Genomic DNA, 16,997 nt, shown 5'->3' on the forward strand with positions numbered 1-16,997 from the left:
GAAGAAACTTAGAGCCAGGGGACAAGGTAGGTTCCCCTAGGGAGAAAGGAGAGCCAGAAAAAATAAATAAATAACGTGGTGGTTTTCCAGGAGAGTCAAGAGAAAGCGGGAGGCTGGCAGCAGAGACAAGGCGGAGGACCTCGAGAACTCGGGCCCTGACACTCCGTGTAGCCCCGGGGCATGCACAGTGCTCACGCACGGCAGGCAGAAGCAGAATGTCCGGGAGCCCCCCAGGGCTGGGAGAGGGGAGCACCAGACCCTGATGAATTTGGGGCTTTTTAAAGGTTTAGAGAATTTATTAACGATTAGTAGAGCCATTCCTTGGGTTTGAATTCAGAATCAGAAATTACCAGCTTATATTTTCAGATATTTAAGATAAAAACACTCAGTACAGAAGTCTACAGAATACACAGGTACAGCCCAGTGTGTCGGCTCACACCTACAATCCTGGCACTCAGGAGGCTGAGGCAGGAGGACTGCCTCAAGTTTGAGGCCAGCCTGGGCTACATATGAGTTTTAAGCCAGCGTGGACTACATAGTGAGACCCATTTCAAAAAGAAAAAGAAAGAATACACAAATGAACCAGTAAAATTGAGTTTCTATACCACATCCAAACAACTCTCTTGGAACCTTTGGAATTCCTGTTCTTCTTTGGTTGGGTTTTGTTGTTTTGTTTTGTTTGAGACAGGCTCTTGCTATATAGTCCAGGCTGGCCTTGAATTTGAGGCAGTCCTCCTGCCTCAGCCTCCTGAGTGCTGGGTGGCAGGCTACACCAACTCAATGGAATGTGTATTTCTTTCTTACTGCCAAAGAGCTGGGTGTTTTCCTAAGTTCCTGGAGGGCTAGGAGCCGTTTTTGAGTCTGCTGCTCCCCAGGGTCACAGACTGGGGTAGAAACTCTCCCAGTCCATGCTGTGGGCTCTGGCCCAGAAGCCTTGCCTGGAGAGAAGCAGGCTCCATGTGGGATGGGGCTCAGGCGGCCTGGGGACGTACACGTGGTCCCAGAGTGTCACGGCCCAGTGCTAAAGGGTCCCATAGGGTCGCAACATTTACGTCCCCCAGTTCACATGGAAACCCTAATGCTCAAGGGACAGCACTAGGAGCCCGGGCCTTGGGTGACCAGATCACAGGCAGAACCGGCAGGAAGGCTCGGCGCTGTCCTGGAAGGGTCCTTGCCCCTGCAGGCCCCAGCAGCAGTGCCCTCTGAGAGCGGGTGCCGGGGTCTGGCACCTTCCGGGCCCAGCGCTGTGGGGAGGGAATTCCTGCTGTCTGAGCCCCCGGCCTGCCGGGCCCCGGGGGACAGGGTCAGGGTCCTGCTCCAGCCCCCTGCCGACCCTGAGAACCTGCGTGGAGAGGAAAGTTGGCTCACGCTGTTGGTTTCAGTCATAAAAGTGTATTCATTTAAAAAATTAATAAATGGACCTTATGTGGGGAGGCCCTGGTGGTGCCTTAAGCGATGCTGAGTACTTTGGACTCAGGTGCTTCTCCGAGCTCCCTAACACCAGTGGATTTGTCTTCTTTCCCAGGGTGCAGCACAGAGCCTGTCCCGGAGCTGCGTGCTCATGGTGCTTGCAGTGAGGGGCTGCTCGCTGGCATCTGTTTTCGTAACCATGTGGCTGCTGGTCAGAGCACAAATAGGTAAGCATTTCTGTAAGACAGGCCGTGGGCGGGTTTGTGGTCTACATCCGGAGTTGCAGATGAACGGAGGGCACATTCGGGGCAGATGCCCAGGCCAACTCCCATGCTGCACCTTCTGGCACTGAAGTGAGTACCTCTGGCTGTGTGTCCACAACTCGTATGTATTTCACTTACTCTAACAACGAATGTAGGGGTGCGATCCTGCGTCTCCTAAGAAGGCGGCATCGAGAATACCCGGCTAGGCATGGTGAATACATGTTTTCATCGCAGTGCGTTTCAACAGCGCCTTATCACAGGACATTCAGCTCTGCTAAAAAAAATCACCCCTGACATTTGCTTTGCTTTCTTATTGAGAGCTTAGTTTTGGCTTTTGGGGCTACTAGAATCAAAGAACATGAAAGAAGAAGCCAAGACCAAACACGTCAGATGAGAGAAAAAGGGAAATTCCACTGTAGCTTTGAAAATAAAAATGAAAAATGTCGTTAAAAATAATTTGCAGTTTTTCTCTCACTTGATTTAAATAATTTCTTTGCTAGTTCCTCTTTATGGTAGCTGATCCCAGCGATCCTACTGTCATCCACAGGACTTTCAGTAGAGGTCGTTTATATCCAACCTGAAATTCAGGGTGAATCCTTGCTTCTGAGGTCCTCTCCTTGATGCTTGCTGAGACCCCCCCATAACTGCTGATTTATGAGTTGCCATCGTATTTTTAATAAGAAACTTCCAGGGGGAAGCAAATGGCCTGTCTTTTAAATAAGGGTTTCGTGTAGCGAGCAATAGTAAATAAGACGAACTCTCGTGTTTCTATCAGCCATATCAGATGGTGGCTCATGCGCCCCAGGGGCTGGTGTCTGGCAGAAATATCAAGATACAGCGCGGTGAGACCCCTTGCCAGCCCGGATGTCGGCCACAAACAGACCAGCCTTTGCGTGTGGTCCCTTCGCTATAAAATAATCCGCGAGGCTCCGCAGAGCTTCTCCCAGGAACGCAGCGGAGAAGGGGTCATCCTGAACAGGCCTGAGAGCTCGTCTTGCTATGAGTACCATGTGGAGGCAGCCTTTCCCAATCACGCGGGAATGTGATTTATTCTGGGAAGCCCTGCTCAGTAGTCTGCTGTGAAATTCGCATAGGGGGAGGCTGAGTTTCCCGGAACTGTCTTCCTGAAGGTTCCTCCAGCGGTGCGCCCTCGCCGTGTTCCTCTATACGGTTCTGACGACGGCACTGCTGGGCTGGGGGACGCGCATTGTCACCGAGTGGGCGCTTTCGGTGGCCGATGCTTCTATTTCGATCTCACCCCTGAGCACGTCCTCTTTCTCCCTGCAGACGTGTGCCGGCTGGGCGACGTCACCGTGAGACCGGCCAGTGTCGTGCCTCTCGGCGTGGCGGTGGAGATCTCCTGCTCGCTGAAGCCCGGCCAAAGCTGCCTGCAAGGCTCCGCCTTCCACAGACTCATCCTCTACAAGTCCGGCACGGAAATCGGCTCCCACCAGGGCCCGGCCTTCAGCTTCCGAGTGTCGGACCTGCCCCTGGGCACAGCTGTGTTTGTCTGCAAAGCGGTCTGCGCCACAGGCACCCTAGCCCTGGTGTGCGGGGCGGAGGTCTCCGTGGGCGGTGAGCTCGCTTTCTGTGCTCCTCACAAACACCCGATCTCTGGCCTTTGCCGGGTGTAAGCAGAAATCTGCACACGGGAGAAGTCTTTCTTTTCCCACCACCGGAAGAATTTTATCTTGGTATCATTTGAGCATCTCAATTCGGGAAAGCAGAAATCAGTAGAATCGGGGTCCTGTTTGGTAAGAGTTTCCTCTTCCTCCCCCTCCCCTTCCCCTCCTCTCTCTGGCCATTGGGACTGTTTTACCCTTTGTCTTTGAACTTCAGTAGTAGGAAGATGGACCCCGCAGCAGTCACTTAGGAACATCCTCCAAAAGAGCAGGTGAAAATACATCAGCAGGGGAACAAAAGAAGTGTCCCCATGTCCCATCAGGCAGCATTTACCCAGTGGGCCTGAACTCATCTGCACCACTGGCCACAGCTGCTGGGAGGGAAGGACTAAAATGCCAGGGCTGGCAGCTGCACGGGAAGCCAGGCATGATGGCGAACAGCTGTAATCACAGTGCTTGGGAGGCCGAGGCAGGAGGATCTCCAGGAGTTCGAGGCCAGCCTGGGCTACACAGTGAGTTCAGGGACAGCCTGGGCTGCACTACAAGACCCTGTCTCAAAAAGCCAAGAAAAGAAAAGAAGGCATATGGGCTTTGAATCCCAACGCTGCTACTGGCCACGGACACTCAGACACTGAGCTCCCCTGAGCCTCGGTTTCCCCACCTGAGTGAGGAAGATCCTCACTCAGGAGCATCCTACCTCATGAGCGATGACCCGAGCCCTTGTATGCAAAGCACCTGACCCAGTGCCAGGCCAGGCGAGGCATCGGGGTGCAGAGCACTGGGCTGCACTTCGTCCAGGGGGCTCCATGTGGGGCTGCGGTGCTGCTCAGCGACAAAGCTCAACTTATCGTGGAAACCCCGCGGGCCCTTCCGGCCCTGCCCTTGGGACACCAGCCTATTTGACCCACTGAGTCTCATCTCACAGTCTCACCAGACCAACAGTGCCTGCTTTGTTCGTGACTCAGCCCTGCGGTGCCAGGTCCAGGTGCCCACAGGGCTGCGGACACTTTCCGCCTCGCAGTCAGCACCTACGGGCACTCAGGCAGTAACCACGCATGCGCACTGCCCTCTCTGAGCAACTTTAGCGCCTTCGAGAAGGACTGGCTGGAAGCGGCACCTCACTCTGAGTATGCGAGTCATTCCAAGGAGAGACTCGGTGAATTTTGGTTTCAGACAATGCATCCAGCGCAGTGCACGTGGAGGCGGGGAGCTGCTCGGTGCACCAGGCTGTGCACTCCACAATCTCTGAGGGCCTGGCTTCGGCGGGACTGGGTTTTCAGACTACGAAGAGGAGGCAGGTTTATGCCTTTCCTTCCGGCTCCTTCGCATGCTGCCCAGAGTTGACCCAAGTTGTGCAGAAACTAAACAGTCAGTGCACAAGCTGAACCTTGAAGACCAGTCCTCAGGCAACTTAGGCAATCAAGGCAATGAATGAAAGACAGGGACTCCTGCTTGGCTGTTTTCAGTACAACGTAAGGTCTGGCTGTTGACGTTTCTGACAGCTTTTTCTCTAAACTTGTTTCCCATACTGAGACGGGTTTTTAAAACAGTAACAACCATGCCACTGCTCAGTGTCTTCCTTCCCACTCTATTTAACTGTCTGCAGCCTGAGGCTGGCTTTGTCCCTTTCTTTGCTTTGAGAAGAGCGGGCTCAGGTGTCCCTGGGACAGATGGCCTGTGGCAAAGCGGAGTCCTGGGCTGGGGGATGTCACGATCCCCCAGCTGAGCAAGTTCACTTCACAGTGCGGCCTGAGGGGCAGGTGTGAGGCCTGTTCCACCCTGCAGAAGCGCAGGTGCAGGGCTTGCCTCCTGTTCGCGGCTCCAGGGTCCGAGGAGGGGGCTTGAGTCCAGATGGCCACTGGACACACAGATTTGCTTCCTTTCTGTCCCTACGGAAGCCCATAAATTCTACAGGCACAAACCATTGAGAACAGAACAGAAGCGAGGTGCAGTGACTAAATTTTGGAGGCCAGAGCAGAGCCAGATCGAGGTGAGCAGCTCAGCCTCTGCCCGGCACTGAGAAAGCAAAGCAGAGACTCACTGGGCCCCGAAGGGCTTCCCCGACACACTCAGAAGTGGGGGACGCCATGTGGCAAAAGTGGGCCTAAATGCGGGAGATTTGACTGGCCAGCGTGTGACACCAGCCCACGTCCCAGGCCTCTCCCTGCCACCACGCCCTAGCCAGGCCCGGTGCCAGGCTCACAGGACAGTGCTCAGAGGAGCCGGGCAATGCCACTGAGAAAACAGAGCAGCTACAGGGACCTGTGCACACTGCACTCCCCAGCTGCCCGCCAGAATGCTCAGCGAGGACACTGGGCCCTGGTCTAGCCAGACATCCTGAGTCAAACCCTGAGCCCCCAGGGGCCCCCATTCACTCCCACGCGGAACCCACTCTGTGTTTACTGCCTTCCAGGCACATGAGAATAAAATATAAAAATCTGAAGCAGATGTCACACATGAAGGACAGAAACCAAAACAGCCTAACAAAGCACACAGCAAAGGGGGCAGGCAGAGTGGTCAGAGCCCAGCAGTGTTGGAAGCCGCCCCGATGCCCTAGCAGCTTAGGAGAAAAGATTATGTACAAAACAAAAGGAGGGCGCCAGGGAGGAAGTGTTCAGAAAACTGGGAACAAGCCCCTAAAATTAAAAAAAAAAAAAGATAAGCAGAAATGAAAAACTCTGTTTTTCATTTGGCTTTGGAAAGTAGAGCAAAAAGAACAGGAGTTTCCAATACAGCAAGTGAAATATAAAAGTAAGGGAAAATCCAACCTGTGAAAAATAGGGACTTTCAGAAAGAGCAAAATAGAGGGGAGGAAGCAGAGAAATAATTCAGGAAAGTTTCTCAAATTGAGGGACAGGGGCTCTCAAAGTGTGGGTCCTCTGAGAATCTGGAAGAAGGGACAAGAACAGACCCTCAGTGAGCACATCTCCAGGAAAACACAGGACAGCAGAGACAAAGCAGAGATTCCACAATCTTCCAAAGAGAAAACCATATACATTGATTGATTCAAGAATCTGACTGGCTCCAGGCCGTTAAGACCAGCAGCAACCTGAAATGTAAAAGACACCAAAGCACAGCCTTCAGGCACCTTCGTGACTCTTCCCAAGGTGGAATGGTATATGCAGCCAGAGAAGTAATGACTTTCAACCCTGCTCAGAACATTTCCTCCCATGCACTCTTTCCCAGAGAGCTACTGCAGGGTGTGCTCCACCAGGACAAGGAACTAACCCAGGAAAGAAGAAAGCACTGCGTGTAAGAAGCCAGAGGCCCATCATGGGAGAAAGAAGAGAGAATATCTGAACGCTGAGGGTGGCAGTCCCAGAATGAGCCCTGTGTAACAGGGAAGGGCAGCCTGTCCTGGAGGAAAGATCACAAGGCTCTGGAGAGAGGTCCTCACACAGATGGAATGGATACACACCTGGGGCATTTGAATGTGTTGAACAGTGCCTCGGATAACTGGCATGGGAGTTTGGAGTTATATTAATAATTAGGAAACAAAACAAATGGAAGAGCAAGATAATCACTCACTCCAACACCAACAAAGTCATGTAGAACAGAAAAGTTAACACAGTATTCTATGTGAGTCAGTCATGAGTAGTATATGTATACATATGTAGACTGTACATGTAATATTGTGCATGTCCATATATATTTACATGTGTACACACATGTTTATGTATTGTGTGTGCATGTGTGTTTATACATGTTTATACTCCCATGTTTATAAATATGCTGCATGCATATGCATATTTGTACACAAGGAAAAGTCTATTTTTTTTTGAGACAGGGTCTTGCTGTGTAGGTCAGGCTGGCCTTGAACTCACTATGTAGCCCAGGCTGACCTCAAACTCAGGGCAATCCTCCTGCCTCAGCCTCTCAAATTCTGGGATTATAAGCATGTACCACCACACCTTCCAAGGCTATTATTTTAAGAAAAGGAAAAGTTTATTATTGCAGTAAGTAAACTATATGAACTATCTATTGTTATGCCTGTTTTATAGATGAAATTGAAGCTGTGAGATGCTAATTTGTCCAAGCTCGCATGGTGGAGGTTACTGTGCCTGTGTCTATGGTAGCTTCTAAGGTCCAGGAAAAAAACCATTTATTCCATTAGTTACATCTGGGGGGCGGGGGTATCTAGGGCTTCGGCGGGATTCTTGTTTGCTCTCAGCCCCAGGTATCTGTGTACTCGTGGGTTTCAGTATCGGGGTGAAAAGGACGGCCACATAACAGAGTATGGCCTCTGAGAAACTCCCCGCGCTCAGTCCTACCTGTGACTAGAAATGGCTTCATTTAAAAACACACCTTGCAGTGGAAAGGCCCATGCTGGCCCCAAGCCCTTTTTCTGTGCCCAGGAAACCCCGCACCCAGCCCCCGGGAGGAGCCAGTGCTTCTGTCTATAAAGAATCAACTCAGAAACCTTCATGGCTGTGCACTGCCCACGTCAGGGCCAGGCGGTGCCATCCAGTGGTGGCCAGCAGGGTGACCAGCCCTGCATGTCGTGCAGATGGAGAGAAAGAGTCCCCACAAACGGCTGGTGTTGGGTCGGCATCACTGGAAACGTCCCGATCTTCACCAGGGCTCGTGGGTCAGCGCGGGTCTCACCTGCCGGGACCTGGCAGCAAGCAGTTGAAGGGAAGCACACTCGACTGCAGCCCCGGCTCTGCCACTGCATAATTTGCAGCCTCTGGCCGAGCTCACCTCTAGGTCTTCATTTCCTGTTTGATGAAAGATGGGTAATAAAGGCGTCTGGTTATGAAGAACGCGCATAAAACACTTGGTGCATAGCAAGTATCTGATGGCATTAATTCATGTCTGGGTGGCAAGGCTGAATTTCACAGGCCCTGGCCGTGTCTCGGGCTGGGAGGCTGGGGAGCCACACTATTGTCATTTTATTGGCAGATAATAGCAATCTGACCAAAATATCCCTCGCTCTTTCCAAAGCTGCTCCAGAGTGCCCTCGAAATGTGTCTTGTGTGCAGGAGGGACAGCATGGAGCCGTGGCCTGCTCCTGGGACCCCGGCCGAGATACCCGCCTGAGCCATAACTACACGCTACAGTGAGTGTGCAGTGGCCCCGGGGGTCCTAGGTGATGCTTGGTGATAGCGAACAGACTCATGCTGGCCTGGGGGAAGCAGCGGGAGACACCTCGGGACAGCCCTGTGGCTCCTATCCATCACAAAGAGAAAGCAGAGTGTCTCAGTAAACACAGTCTGTCTTGTCGACAGGCTACATGGACCCGGAAATTTAATTTGGCAGAAGCAGTGCGGGAATTACTGTCGTCGCCTGGACCTTGGAATCAGCCTCAGCCTTGAACTACTTGAGTCAAGTTTCACAGCTGAGGTTACCGCTGCAAACCACCTCGGAAACGCTTCCTCGGGCCCATCGACGTTCACATTCCTGGACATAGGTACGTTGGGTCCAGTGTTTCAGGTGTCCTTCGTCGGATGTGCACAATATGCTTTAGATCGCTCAACGCTCCTGTGCCAGCTCCCCGGAGAGGTGTGAGGAGCTGGCGCCCGGCCGAGGGGCAGGGAAGGAGCTGGAAGTCACCCTGACACAGGAAAGGTGCTATGCCAAGAGGCAGGCGGGGTGCGCACCTTTGATCTCTGCTTGGAGAAGTGCACTCGGAGCTCCACACCCACAAACGTGCCAGCTGCCAAAGATAGCACGGCCATGCAGGGCCCTGGGGGTTGTTGGGGAAGCTCAGTGAGGCCCCAGAGGTCAAGGCGTCCTTTCCCCCATGGCTTCTCCCACAGCCCACAGATGGGCCACGGCAGCCAGAGACACGCGATCAAATAAATCCGGTGTCTCGAGGTTCAAGTGCATCTCGCTCTGAGAATTCGCCACACCCCTCCCAGCATGCCTGAGCTAATACAAGGCGAGGTCAAAATATACAGTGAATGTTTAAATTTTTTTAAGTATATTGCTGGAAAAGACATATTGCCACGAATCCCCCTCTAAACCCTCCCCCTGCTTCAAACACACTCAACCCATCGCCCTGGCCACATTCTGCAGCAGCTCTGGGGTGCTCTTTCCTGAGCGTCTTTAGGAGGTGTGATTTTTTAAAAGTCAGTGACTGCTGCTGCTGAGCGCCAGCCAGCAGAAAGGCAGCTCCTAAAACACGAAGATGCTGCATCCTTGTCCGCTTTATTCACCAGATCTGGTGCCTGAGACTTCTGGCTCCTCCCCAAAGTCAAAATGAGCAGGAAAGGGAAAGGTTTAGAATGAGTCAGGACACCAAGGCCTCAGGACAGCACAACTAAAGACGCTCAGGAGAGAGGGCTCCAGAGCTGCTGCAGGAAGTGGCCAGGACAGGGGACGAGTGTGCTCAATGCCAGAAGGAGGACTGGAGAGGGATTCATGGCGATGTCTTTGATTGTGGTAAATTTTCTAACATAAACATTCACTGGACTTGTCCATCTCACCCTGGCCCCCTGGCTCTGCGAATCAGAGGCCAGTGTTCTGGGCACCCCAGACTCTGCCCCTCCCGGTGGCACGGGCTTCCCTCACCCTACCTCTTCCTGTCCCCACTGCACCCCTCGCCCCTCTCCTGCCTGAGTCCGAAGTTTGCCCACACGGCTCTGCTCTCCGCCCTCAGTCCCATCCTGTCCCCTGTGTCCCTGTGTCCACCCCGCAGCCACCCCTGCCCGGCTCTGGCTCCCGGCTGCTGGACCTCCTGGCTCTGGACACTGGTTTGCTTTAAGTCACCCGGGAGAAGCAGAACAGAGATGTGGGGGAAGAGGGTGTGCTGAGGCGAGCTGTCTGTGACCGCCCGAGTTGGCTGGCCCTCTGCAGTTTCCCATCACCAAGCCTGAACCGTACTCTTCTGTCTGTCCTGGTTCCTAGTGAAGCCGCTTCCTCCGAGTGACCTCAGAGTCCAGTTCCCGAATGGGTCTGGCAGCCGCTGTACCCTCCAGTGGATGGACGAGGCCTGGGTGCTGCTCAACCGGCTCCGGTACCGGCCCGGGGACAGCAGATCCTGGAGGACGGTAAGAGCCTTCGAGGGAGGGGCGCTAGAGAGTTCTCAGGACCACGATGCAGACTGCTGCCTGCTGTAGGAGCAGAATGTGGAGTCAGAATATTTGGCCGGGGTTGGACATGGTGGCACACGCCTGTCACCCCAGCCTCCCAAGTGTTGGTATTACAAGTGTGTGCCACCACACAGGGCTCAAATTTTCCTTTGAAGCCAGCTCTCTGTCTGTGTTGAAACATTCATCACTTGCTAATTGTGTCCAAGTCAAAACTAATCCTTAAGAGTGAAAGAATCTCCAGTGTGGAAGCTTCTCTGAGGCTTTTTGAAAATCAGTAGTTTCAAACTCTACTCATTTTTCTGCTGCTTTCACGACACCCCCAGCCCCCACTCAGGCTCTTAGTGCCCAGAGACTGGGTTTTGTTTCTGAGGAGAAGCTGTGGCCTTAGGTCAGTATGATGTGTATTCAGTACGGGTCCTTGCTGTTTCTTCTCTGGTGGGCGTGGAAGCATCGCGGCCACCTGATCGCAGCCCTGTAGGTTAAAGTGCTTTCCGCTGACTGAGCCTGGCCAGGCGCCCAAAGAGCTTGGGTCCCACGCATGCCCGCGGGCCGTGTCTGTCCCCAGGCAGGGCCGGATTAGGGGCTCAGGCGGCGGGTGGGCCTGGGTTGAAAGAACGAACGGCGCATCCCTTCCCAGGTCAGCGTGACCGACGCCCAGGGGAGACACGAAGGGCTTCGCCTGGAGCCCTTCACCGACTACGAATTCCAGGTCTCCTCTAAGCTGCGTCTTTCCGGCGGAGGCTGGAGCAACTGGAGCGAACCCTTGCGGGCACGCACACCCGAGGAAGGTTTGTGGCCGTGGGCGGACGGGGAGGGGCAGGAAGGAGGGGCGGGGCGGGGACAGGGGACAGGCGACCAGGGCCGGTGCGGTATCCAAAGTGTGAGCGTCCACTTACAAGTGATTTTTGAGCCAGGAGTACTGGCCTTTCATCTGAACAGTTGGGAGGCTGGGGCAGGAGGAGTTCAAAGCCAGCCTGGGCTACATAGCAAGCTCCTGTCTCAACCTCCCCCCAGTTCATGCAAGTGGTAACTAATTATCATTTTTTATTTAAAAACATTTTTTTGAGCCAGGGTCTCTCTCGCCTTGTAGTTCAGGCTGACTCTGAACTCACTGTGGAGCCCAGGTTGCCCTCGAAATCTCGGCGATCCTCCTGCTTCAGCCTCCCGGGTGCTGGGATCACAGGCCTGTGCCACCATGGCAGGCTGGCGGCGTCCGAGGCGGGCGATTCTGTTGCTCTCCTCACTGGGTGGAAACTTGGAGCTGTGATCCGGGCTCCTCCTTCCTTTCCACCCTAAGCCTAAGCACTCCTCCTCCGAATCAAACCCCTACAGGCCGACCAGGCTACTGTCAGAGGCGGGCTGGCCCTGGGCTCCCTCCCTCGCTCTGCCCCTGCGCCGGCTGGGCCCCTCCCCGGGAAGCCCCTGTGGTTTTCACCGCCCCCCTTTCTCTCGGAAACACCTGCAGCCGACCTAGGTGTGAAGTTTTTTTGACACATCCTCCCTTTACCCGCTCCAGGTGCACAAGGTGACACAAATCTCGAGTGAGCCTCTCCTGGGGGGGCCGGCTTCTCCGTCCTCTCTCCCCACTGCAGCTGCCCCACCTGGGGAGGGCCCCGCGGCCACCGGTCACCCAGCTGCCCAGCTGCAGGGAGAAACGGCTTCCTGTGGGCGAGCACGGTCCCCAGTCAGTGCCCCCGGCAAGAGTCACACGCCCTCCTGTGGGAGACTTCTTTTTCCTCCACTTGTTTTTTGTTTTTGCAATACTGGGGATTGAACCCAGGTCCTTTGCATGAAGCTACAAGCCCGGTCCTTTTTTAAAAATTTTTAATTTTGAGGCAAGTTCTCACTAAGTCGCTATGTTCCCCAGGTTGGGCTTGAATTTGAGTTCCTCCTGCCTCAGCCTCACAGTGTTAGGATTACAGGATGTGCCACCATGCCCAGCAAGAGGACATTCTTTTGTTTTGTTTGTTTTTGAGAACAGTCTCACTATGTAGCCCAGGCTGGCCTTGAACTCACAGAGATCCTCCTGCTTCAGCCTCCTGAGTTCTCGGATGACAAGCACATTCTCTTAGCTCCCAGGCCACACTGTGAGGGGAAGAGAAAGAGTTTTTAGGAAAGATTTAGGGACCCAGCAGAACCCACTTAGAGAAAAGATCAAGGGAGGGGGAAGTGACAGTCACACAGGAAGTCAGGAGCCATCGGGTCCCTGGTGGGGAGGCTGGAAGTGGCACCCACGCCTGCCTGGCCAGGAAGGGACCTCACCCCAGCCACCTCAGCTTCCCCCAGGGTGGGGTCAGATGAATCCTCGGCTCAGCAGGAGAAGAGGGCGCAACCCCGGCCTTCTCTTGGCTCCCAGGAGACTCCGTGACCTTGGTCCAAGGTTGCAGAGCTGCAGTGTGCCCTGGCTGCTGGGGCTCACAGTTAACTGCTGCACAGAGCTGTGCCAGTGGGGCGGGCACATCCCAGTGCTGAGGAGGCTGAGGCAGGAGGATCGCTGTGAGTTCAAGGCCAGCCTGGGCTGCATAGGAGACCCCGTCTCAAAACACCAAAAACAGAAAGAATCATACGCACTTTCTTTGAGTTGTTTAAGATCAAATACTCATGTAGAAGTGAAACATGCATTAGTATGTTTTAAAGATAAGTTAGGAAATTCATTTCCTCACTTATCATCATTTAGAATGTCTCTTAGAGGTCACCTTGCCTTTGCTGACATTACGGCCAACAGCGTCCTTGCTTGTTCTTAAATAGTAAGAGGAGCTCGGTGTGCAGAGAGCATGAAGCCTGCCAGGCCATCCTCCTAGGCTCACTGGCCTAGGGACCCAGCCGGGCCCCTGGGCGGCATTGTGACCTGGGCCCCTCTCCACCCGCAGAGCCCTCGGGGACGCTGGACGTGTGGTACCGGAGCCAGCTGGCAGCCGGCGGCCGGCAGGTGTCCGTGTTCTGGAAGGTGAGTGCCCCCTGCCTCTGCCCTCTGCCTCAGGTCTCCAGCCCACCACACCATCTGCGACTGGGTCCCCTTCCCGTCCCCCTTACACGAAGGTCCCAGTGGTGACCACGTGACCCTCTTTGCTCACTCTTTGGGCACACTGCAGGCATGGGAAATTAGGAACGTATTTTGTACAGTCATCGAAGGAGAGGTACAAGGCAGGAGAGTGGTGTACGCCTGGGATCCCAGCTACTCAGGAGGCTGAGACAGGAGGACCCCAAGTTTGAGGCCAGCTTAGGCTACCCTGTCTCAAAATAAAATGTAAAAGGCCAAGAGACAGCTCTGAGGTAGAGCCCTTGTCCAGCTTGCTGGGTTCAATCCCCAGTGCTGGATGAAGAGGGGAAGGAAGGAAGGGAAAGGGGAGGGAGGGGGCCAGCTCGAGGGGGTCCCAGAGAGGAGCCGGCTGCCAGCAGCCACCATGCCGCTCAGACTTCACTTTAGAGCAGAGCTGCTTTGCTTTTTGGGGGTACCGTGGATTGGACTCAGGTCCTTGCACTTGCACAGCAGGCGCCAAAACTGCTGAGCTAAATCCCCGGCCCCAGAGCTGCCTTCGTGCAGGACGTTCTGGACGCAGGACACGAAGGCTGCGGTGCCTGGGAGAGGGCGGAAGTCGGGCGAAAGTCAGGGCAGGCGCCAGGTTTCTTTGTTTACAAGGAAGCCATTTCTTTGGTGTTTTAAGTTTTATTTTGTGAGCCCACGTCTGCAGTGTGTGATGCTTGCGCTCCTGGTGGGGCGTGGGTCCCTGCACACAGCAGGGCTTCGCTCTTTCTTCATCCCCTCCTCCTCCTCCAACTCCTGGTCCTCTTCCCTTTTGCAAAAGATCCCTCTCCCTGTTTCCAATGATCTGTCCTCTACTTTCCTCTTTATTTTTACTTCGGGTTTCTGCCAAATGCTTAAACTCATGTGTCTGGTTTATTTCACTTAACACTATGGTCTCAAGGGGCGTCTGTTTTCCTACAGATGACTCAAGGTTATCCTTCTTCCTGGCAGGGTAGTACTCCATTCTGTTTAAATGGCACATGGGAGCGACTTGTTAAGGCTGGCCCCCTCCCCAAGACGACTCCTCCCAATCTGTCCCCACAGGGACCAGGCCATGGGGCCGTGGGGATGCTGCCTGCCTCTCTCCTGGGGCGTCCTGGGGAGTGAGAGGGTAACGGCATGGGCTCCGGGACAAGTCAGCCAGCACCATGCCTCCCATGTTCATCCCAGTGGTGGCCAAAATGTACCCAGCGCCCCGAGGTTTGGTGCCACGCCGGCGCCTAAGGGAGTCCAAGTCCCCACTCAGGACCACAGAGCACACGGGGGAGCCCTGCTGTGCCACTCACCCGGGCCTAGGCCCACACCCCTGTGCCCCCTTCATTCTGAAAGCATGGGGACCCCAAGGGACGCTCATGTGGACCTGTTGCCCATCAGCACAGAGGGAGCTCTTTCTACAGTGCCTCTCCCTCAGCTGGGTGTGGCATGCACCTGTCATCCCAGCACTTGGGAGGCTGAGGCAGGAGGATCTCCATGAGTTTGAGGTTAGCCTGGGCTCCATAGTGAGACCTTATCTCAAAAAGAGGAAGGAAGAAAGAAAGAAAAAAGCAAAGCTGTCCTTTTGTGCAGCCCACACTGCTCTGAGAGCTGAGGAACAGAGCCCGGTGCTCCTACTTGGACCCTCCATGCCCCTCCGGGGTTGTCCAGCCCACACTGCTCCCCAAGGAAACTGGGGTGCAGTGCTCCTGTGAGGCTGTGAGGACTGACCACTCCTGTCCTGACCTGGGCCACTTCCTGGACCAGAGCTGCAGATGGGCTCAGCCCAGACGCCCTCCCGTGGCCCCTCGGTGGGGAAACTGAGGCTTTGGGGCAGTGTCCAGGAGGGGACCAGGGGACGTGTCGCAGAGACGGACCTGCGACGGGCCTCATGGAGCAGCACCGGGGCCAAGGGCGGGTAGCCGTGAGATCCCCAAGCGAGAAAGCGTGCGTTTCCCGCGTCAGGGACCGGGAGGGAGGGAGGGACCTGTCACTTGTGCAGGGCACTGACACCCCAAGTGTGACAGAGCAATGCTACACAGTAGGACAGGCCCTTCCTTGCCCTTGCCTGGCCTCCAGGTTCTTTTCCACAAAATGCTTCGTTCCAGAAATGTAACAGTTCGTGCTCCTGGGGAGCCCCGCCCAGTGTAGCGCAATGTCTTGTAACTGCCTGACCTTCTCGACTCAGGAATGATGTTCTGTTAGCTCCGCCCCTCTGCCTCTGTGAGCATGCTCACCCACTACACCCTTCAGGAATGTTCTGTAACTCCCCCCCCCCCCCGCTTTAGTGAGCATGCTCGCCTACTCCTAGATCCCTATATAAGGAGGCGTCCTTCCTAGTCAAGCGCTCAGACTTCTCAGTAAGGGTTCTCTCCACCTTCTCCAGTGAACGTCAGATTCTCGCGTCTTCAAATTGCAGTAGCTGTGATGCTGAGTTGTAACACTCAGCTGTTCCTCAGAGCTGTGACACTGAGCTGTAACACGTGGCTATAGCACCGAGGTGTTGTGCTTTGCCACAAGTGCATGTGTGTGTGCACGGTGTGTGTACAGTGTGATCGCGAGTGTGGAGGTCTGAGTGTGAGGATGTGTGTGTGGCAGCGTTGCACGTGTGAGGGTGTGTGTGAACGTGTGAGCGGGGGTGTGCACGTGTGGGTGTGGGCGTGCTCTCCGCGTGACCCTTTTCCCGCCTGTGTCCCGCCCTCCTGCCGCCTCCTGCGCCCTCTGCTGTCCTGAGAGCGATGTCACCCACGGCCGTGCAGCCTGCTCCGCTCTGGAGACACCTCGGGTCTCCACCCCTCCCCTTCCCAGCGCCCCACGCCTTCCTGCAGGGACACAGCGCGGGTCCTGCCTTCGGTTTTTGTTGTTTTGTTTTAGTTTGGGGCGGGTTTTATAGCTCACAGTGATCCTCCTGCCTCGGCCTCCCAGGTGCTTGCTCCCAGCGGAGCGTAAAGATCACACGGTTTCTCTTAGAAGAGAAAACTAAAGGCAGTAGGAAGGGCGACAGGTCTTCCTCAGGCTGGAAGGGGACGGGGCACGAAGGGGAAGGCGGGACGGGACGCAGAGGGGACTGAGCACCGGGACGCCCCGCACCAGCGCCGCGCGGGGACAGTCACTCTGCACCATAGACGCGCGCTGATGACACAGTAAAAATAAAGGTTCCATCACCTCCCGCAGAAAGAGCAGGAAGAGATACAGAGGGGACTCCGAGTGGGCTCTTCCTCCTGGCGCTGGGGACCCCAAAGTCCTACCTCCCCCCCCCCGTCCCCCTCGGATGCTGGGCCTCCCACGCCGCACTTCCCCTCACGCTCACCAGAGGGCGCTCCCGAGCCGCGCCCGTCTGCGGGGACCGCGAACCCCGAGGGGACTGAATGTTTCCCAGCAGCTTCCGGGCCGGGCGCGGTGGTGCAGGCGGGTGACCCCAGCACTCGGGAGGCCGAGGCAGGAAGATGGCTATGAATTCAAGGCCAGCCTGAACTACAGGGCGAGACCTTGTCCAAAAAACAAAAATAAAGCTTCTCTACCTACGCGTTCCGGGTGCACTGCGTGGTTTCAGATCCACGCATGGGCCTCTCGGACCCGGAACTGTCCCCGGGAGTGGTGGGCAGTCACGGAGCTCAAGGGGAAGCCGGATGCGCGTGCTAATCCACAGCAACGCTGGAGTCTGCGCAGC

At 55.1% G+C, this 16,997-nt stretch overlaps 1 protein-coding gene across 1 annotated transcript in view; it reads left to right on the top strand.

The window, feature by feature from the left end:
- Positions 1–968: 968 nt before the first annotated feature.
- Il12rb2 (interleukin 12 receptor subunit beta 2) overlaps positions 969–16,997 on the top strand; it is a 38,915-nt gene continuing 22,886 nt past the window's right edge. Inside the window, exons 1-7 of the mRNA XM_087212774.1 lie at positions 969–1,637; positions 2,961–3,248; positions 8,240–8,354; positions 8,524–8,705; positions 10,145–10,287; positions 10,967–11,117; positions 13,200–13,276. Of these exons, the coding sequence (XP_087068900.1) occupies positions 1,562–1,637; positions 2,961–3,248; positions 8,240–8,354; positions 8,524–8,705; positions 10,145–10,287; positions 10,967–11,117; positions 13,200–13,276 (1,032 nt within the window). The 5' untranslated portion in view covers positions 969–1,561. The remainder of the gene's footprint in view (positions 1,638–2,960; positions 3,249–8,239; positions 8,355–8,523; positions 8,706–10,144; positions 10,288–10,966; positions 11,118–13,199; positions 13,277–16,997) is intronic.

The sequence above is a fragment of the Heterocephalus glaber genome, unplaced genomic scaffold (assembly GCF_053883595.1).
Source record: "Heterocephalus glaber isolate CG9 unplaced genomic scaffold, H.glaber_assembly_v1.0 deba00001442, whole genome shotgun sequence".
In the NCBI taxonomy this organism is placed as follows: domain Eukaryota; kingdom Metazoa; phylum Chordata; class Mammalia; order Rodentia; family Bathyergidae; genus Heterocephalus; species Heterocephalus glaber.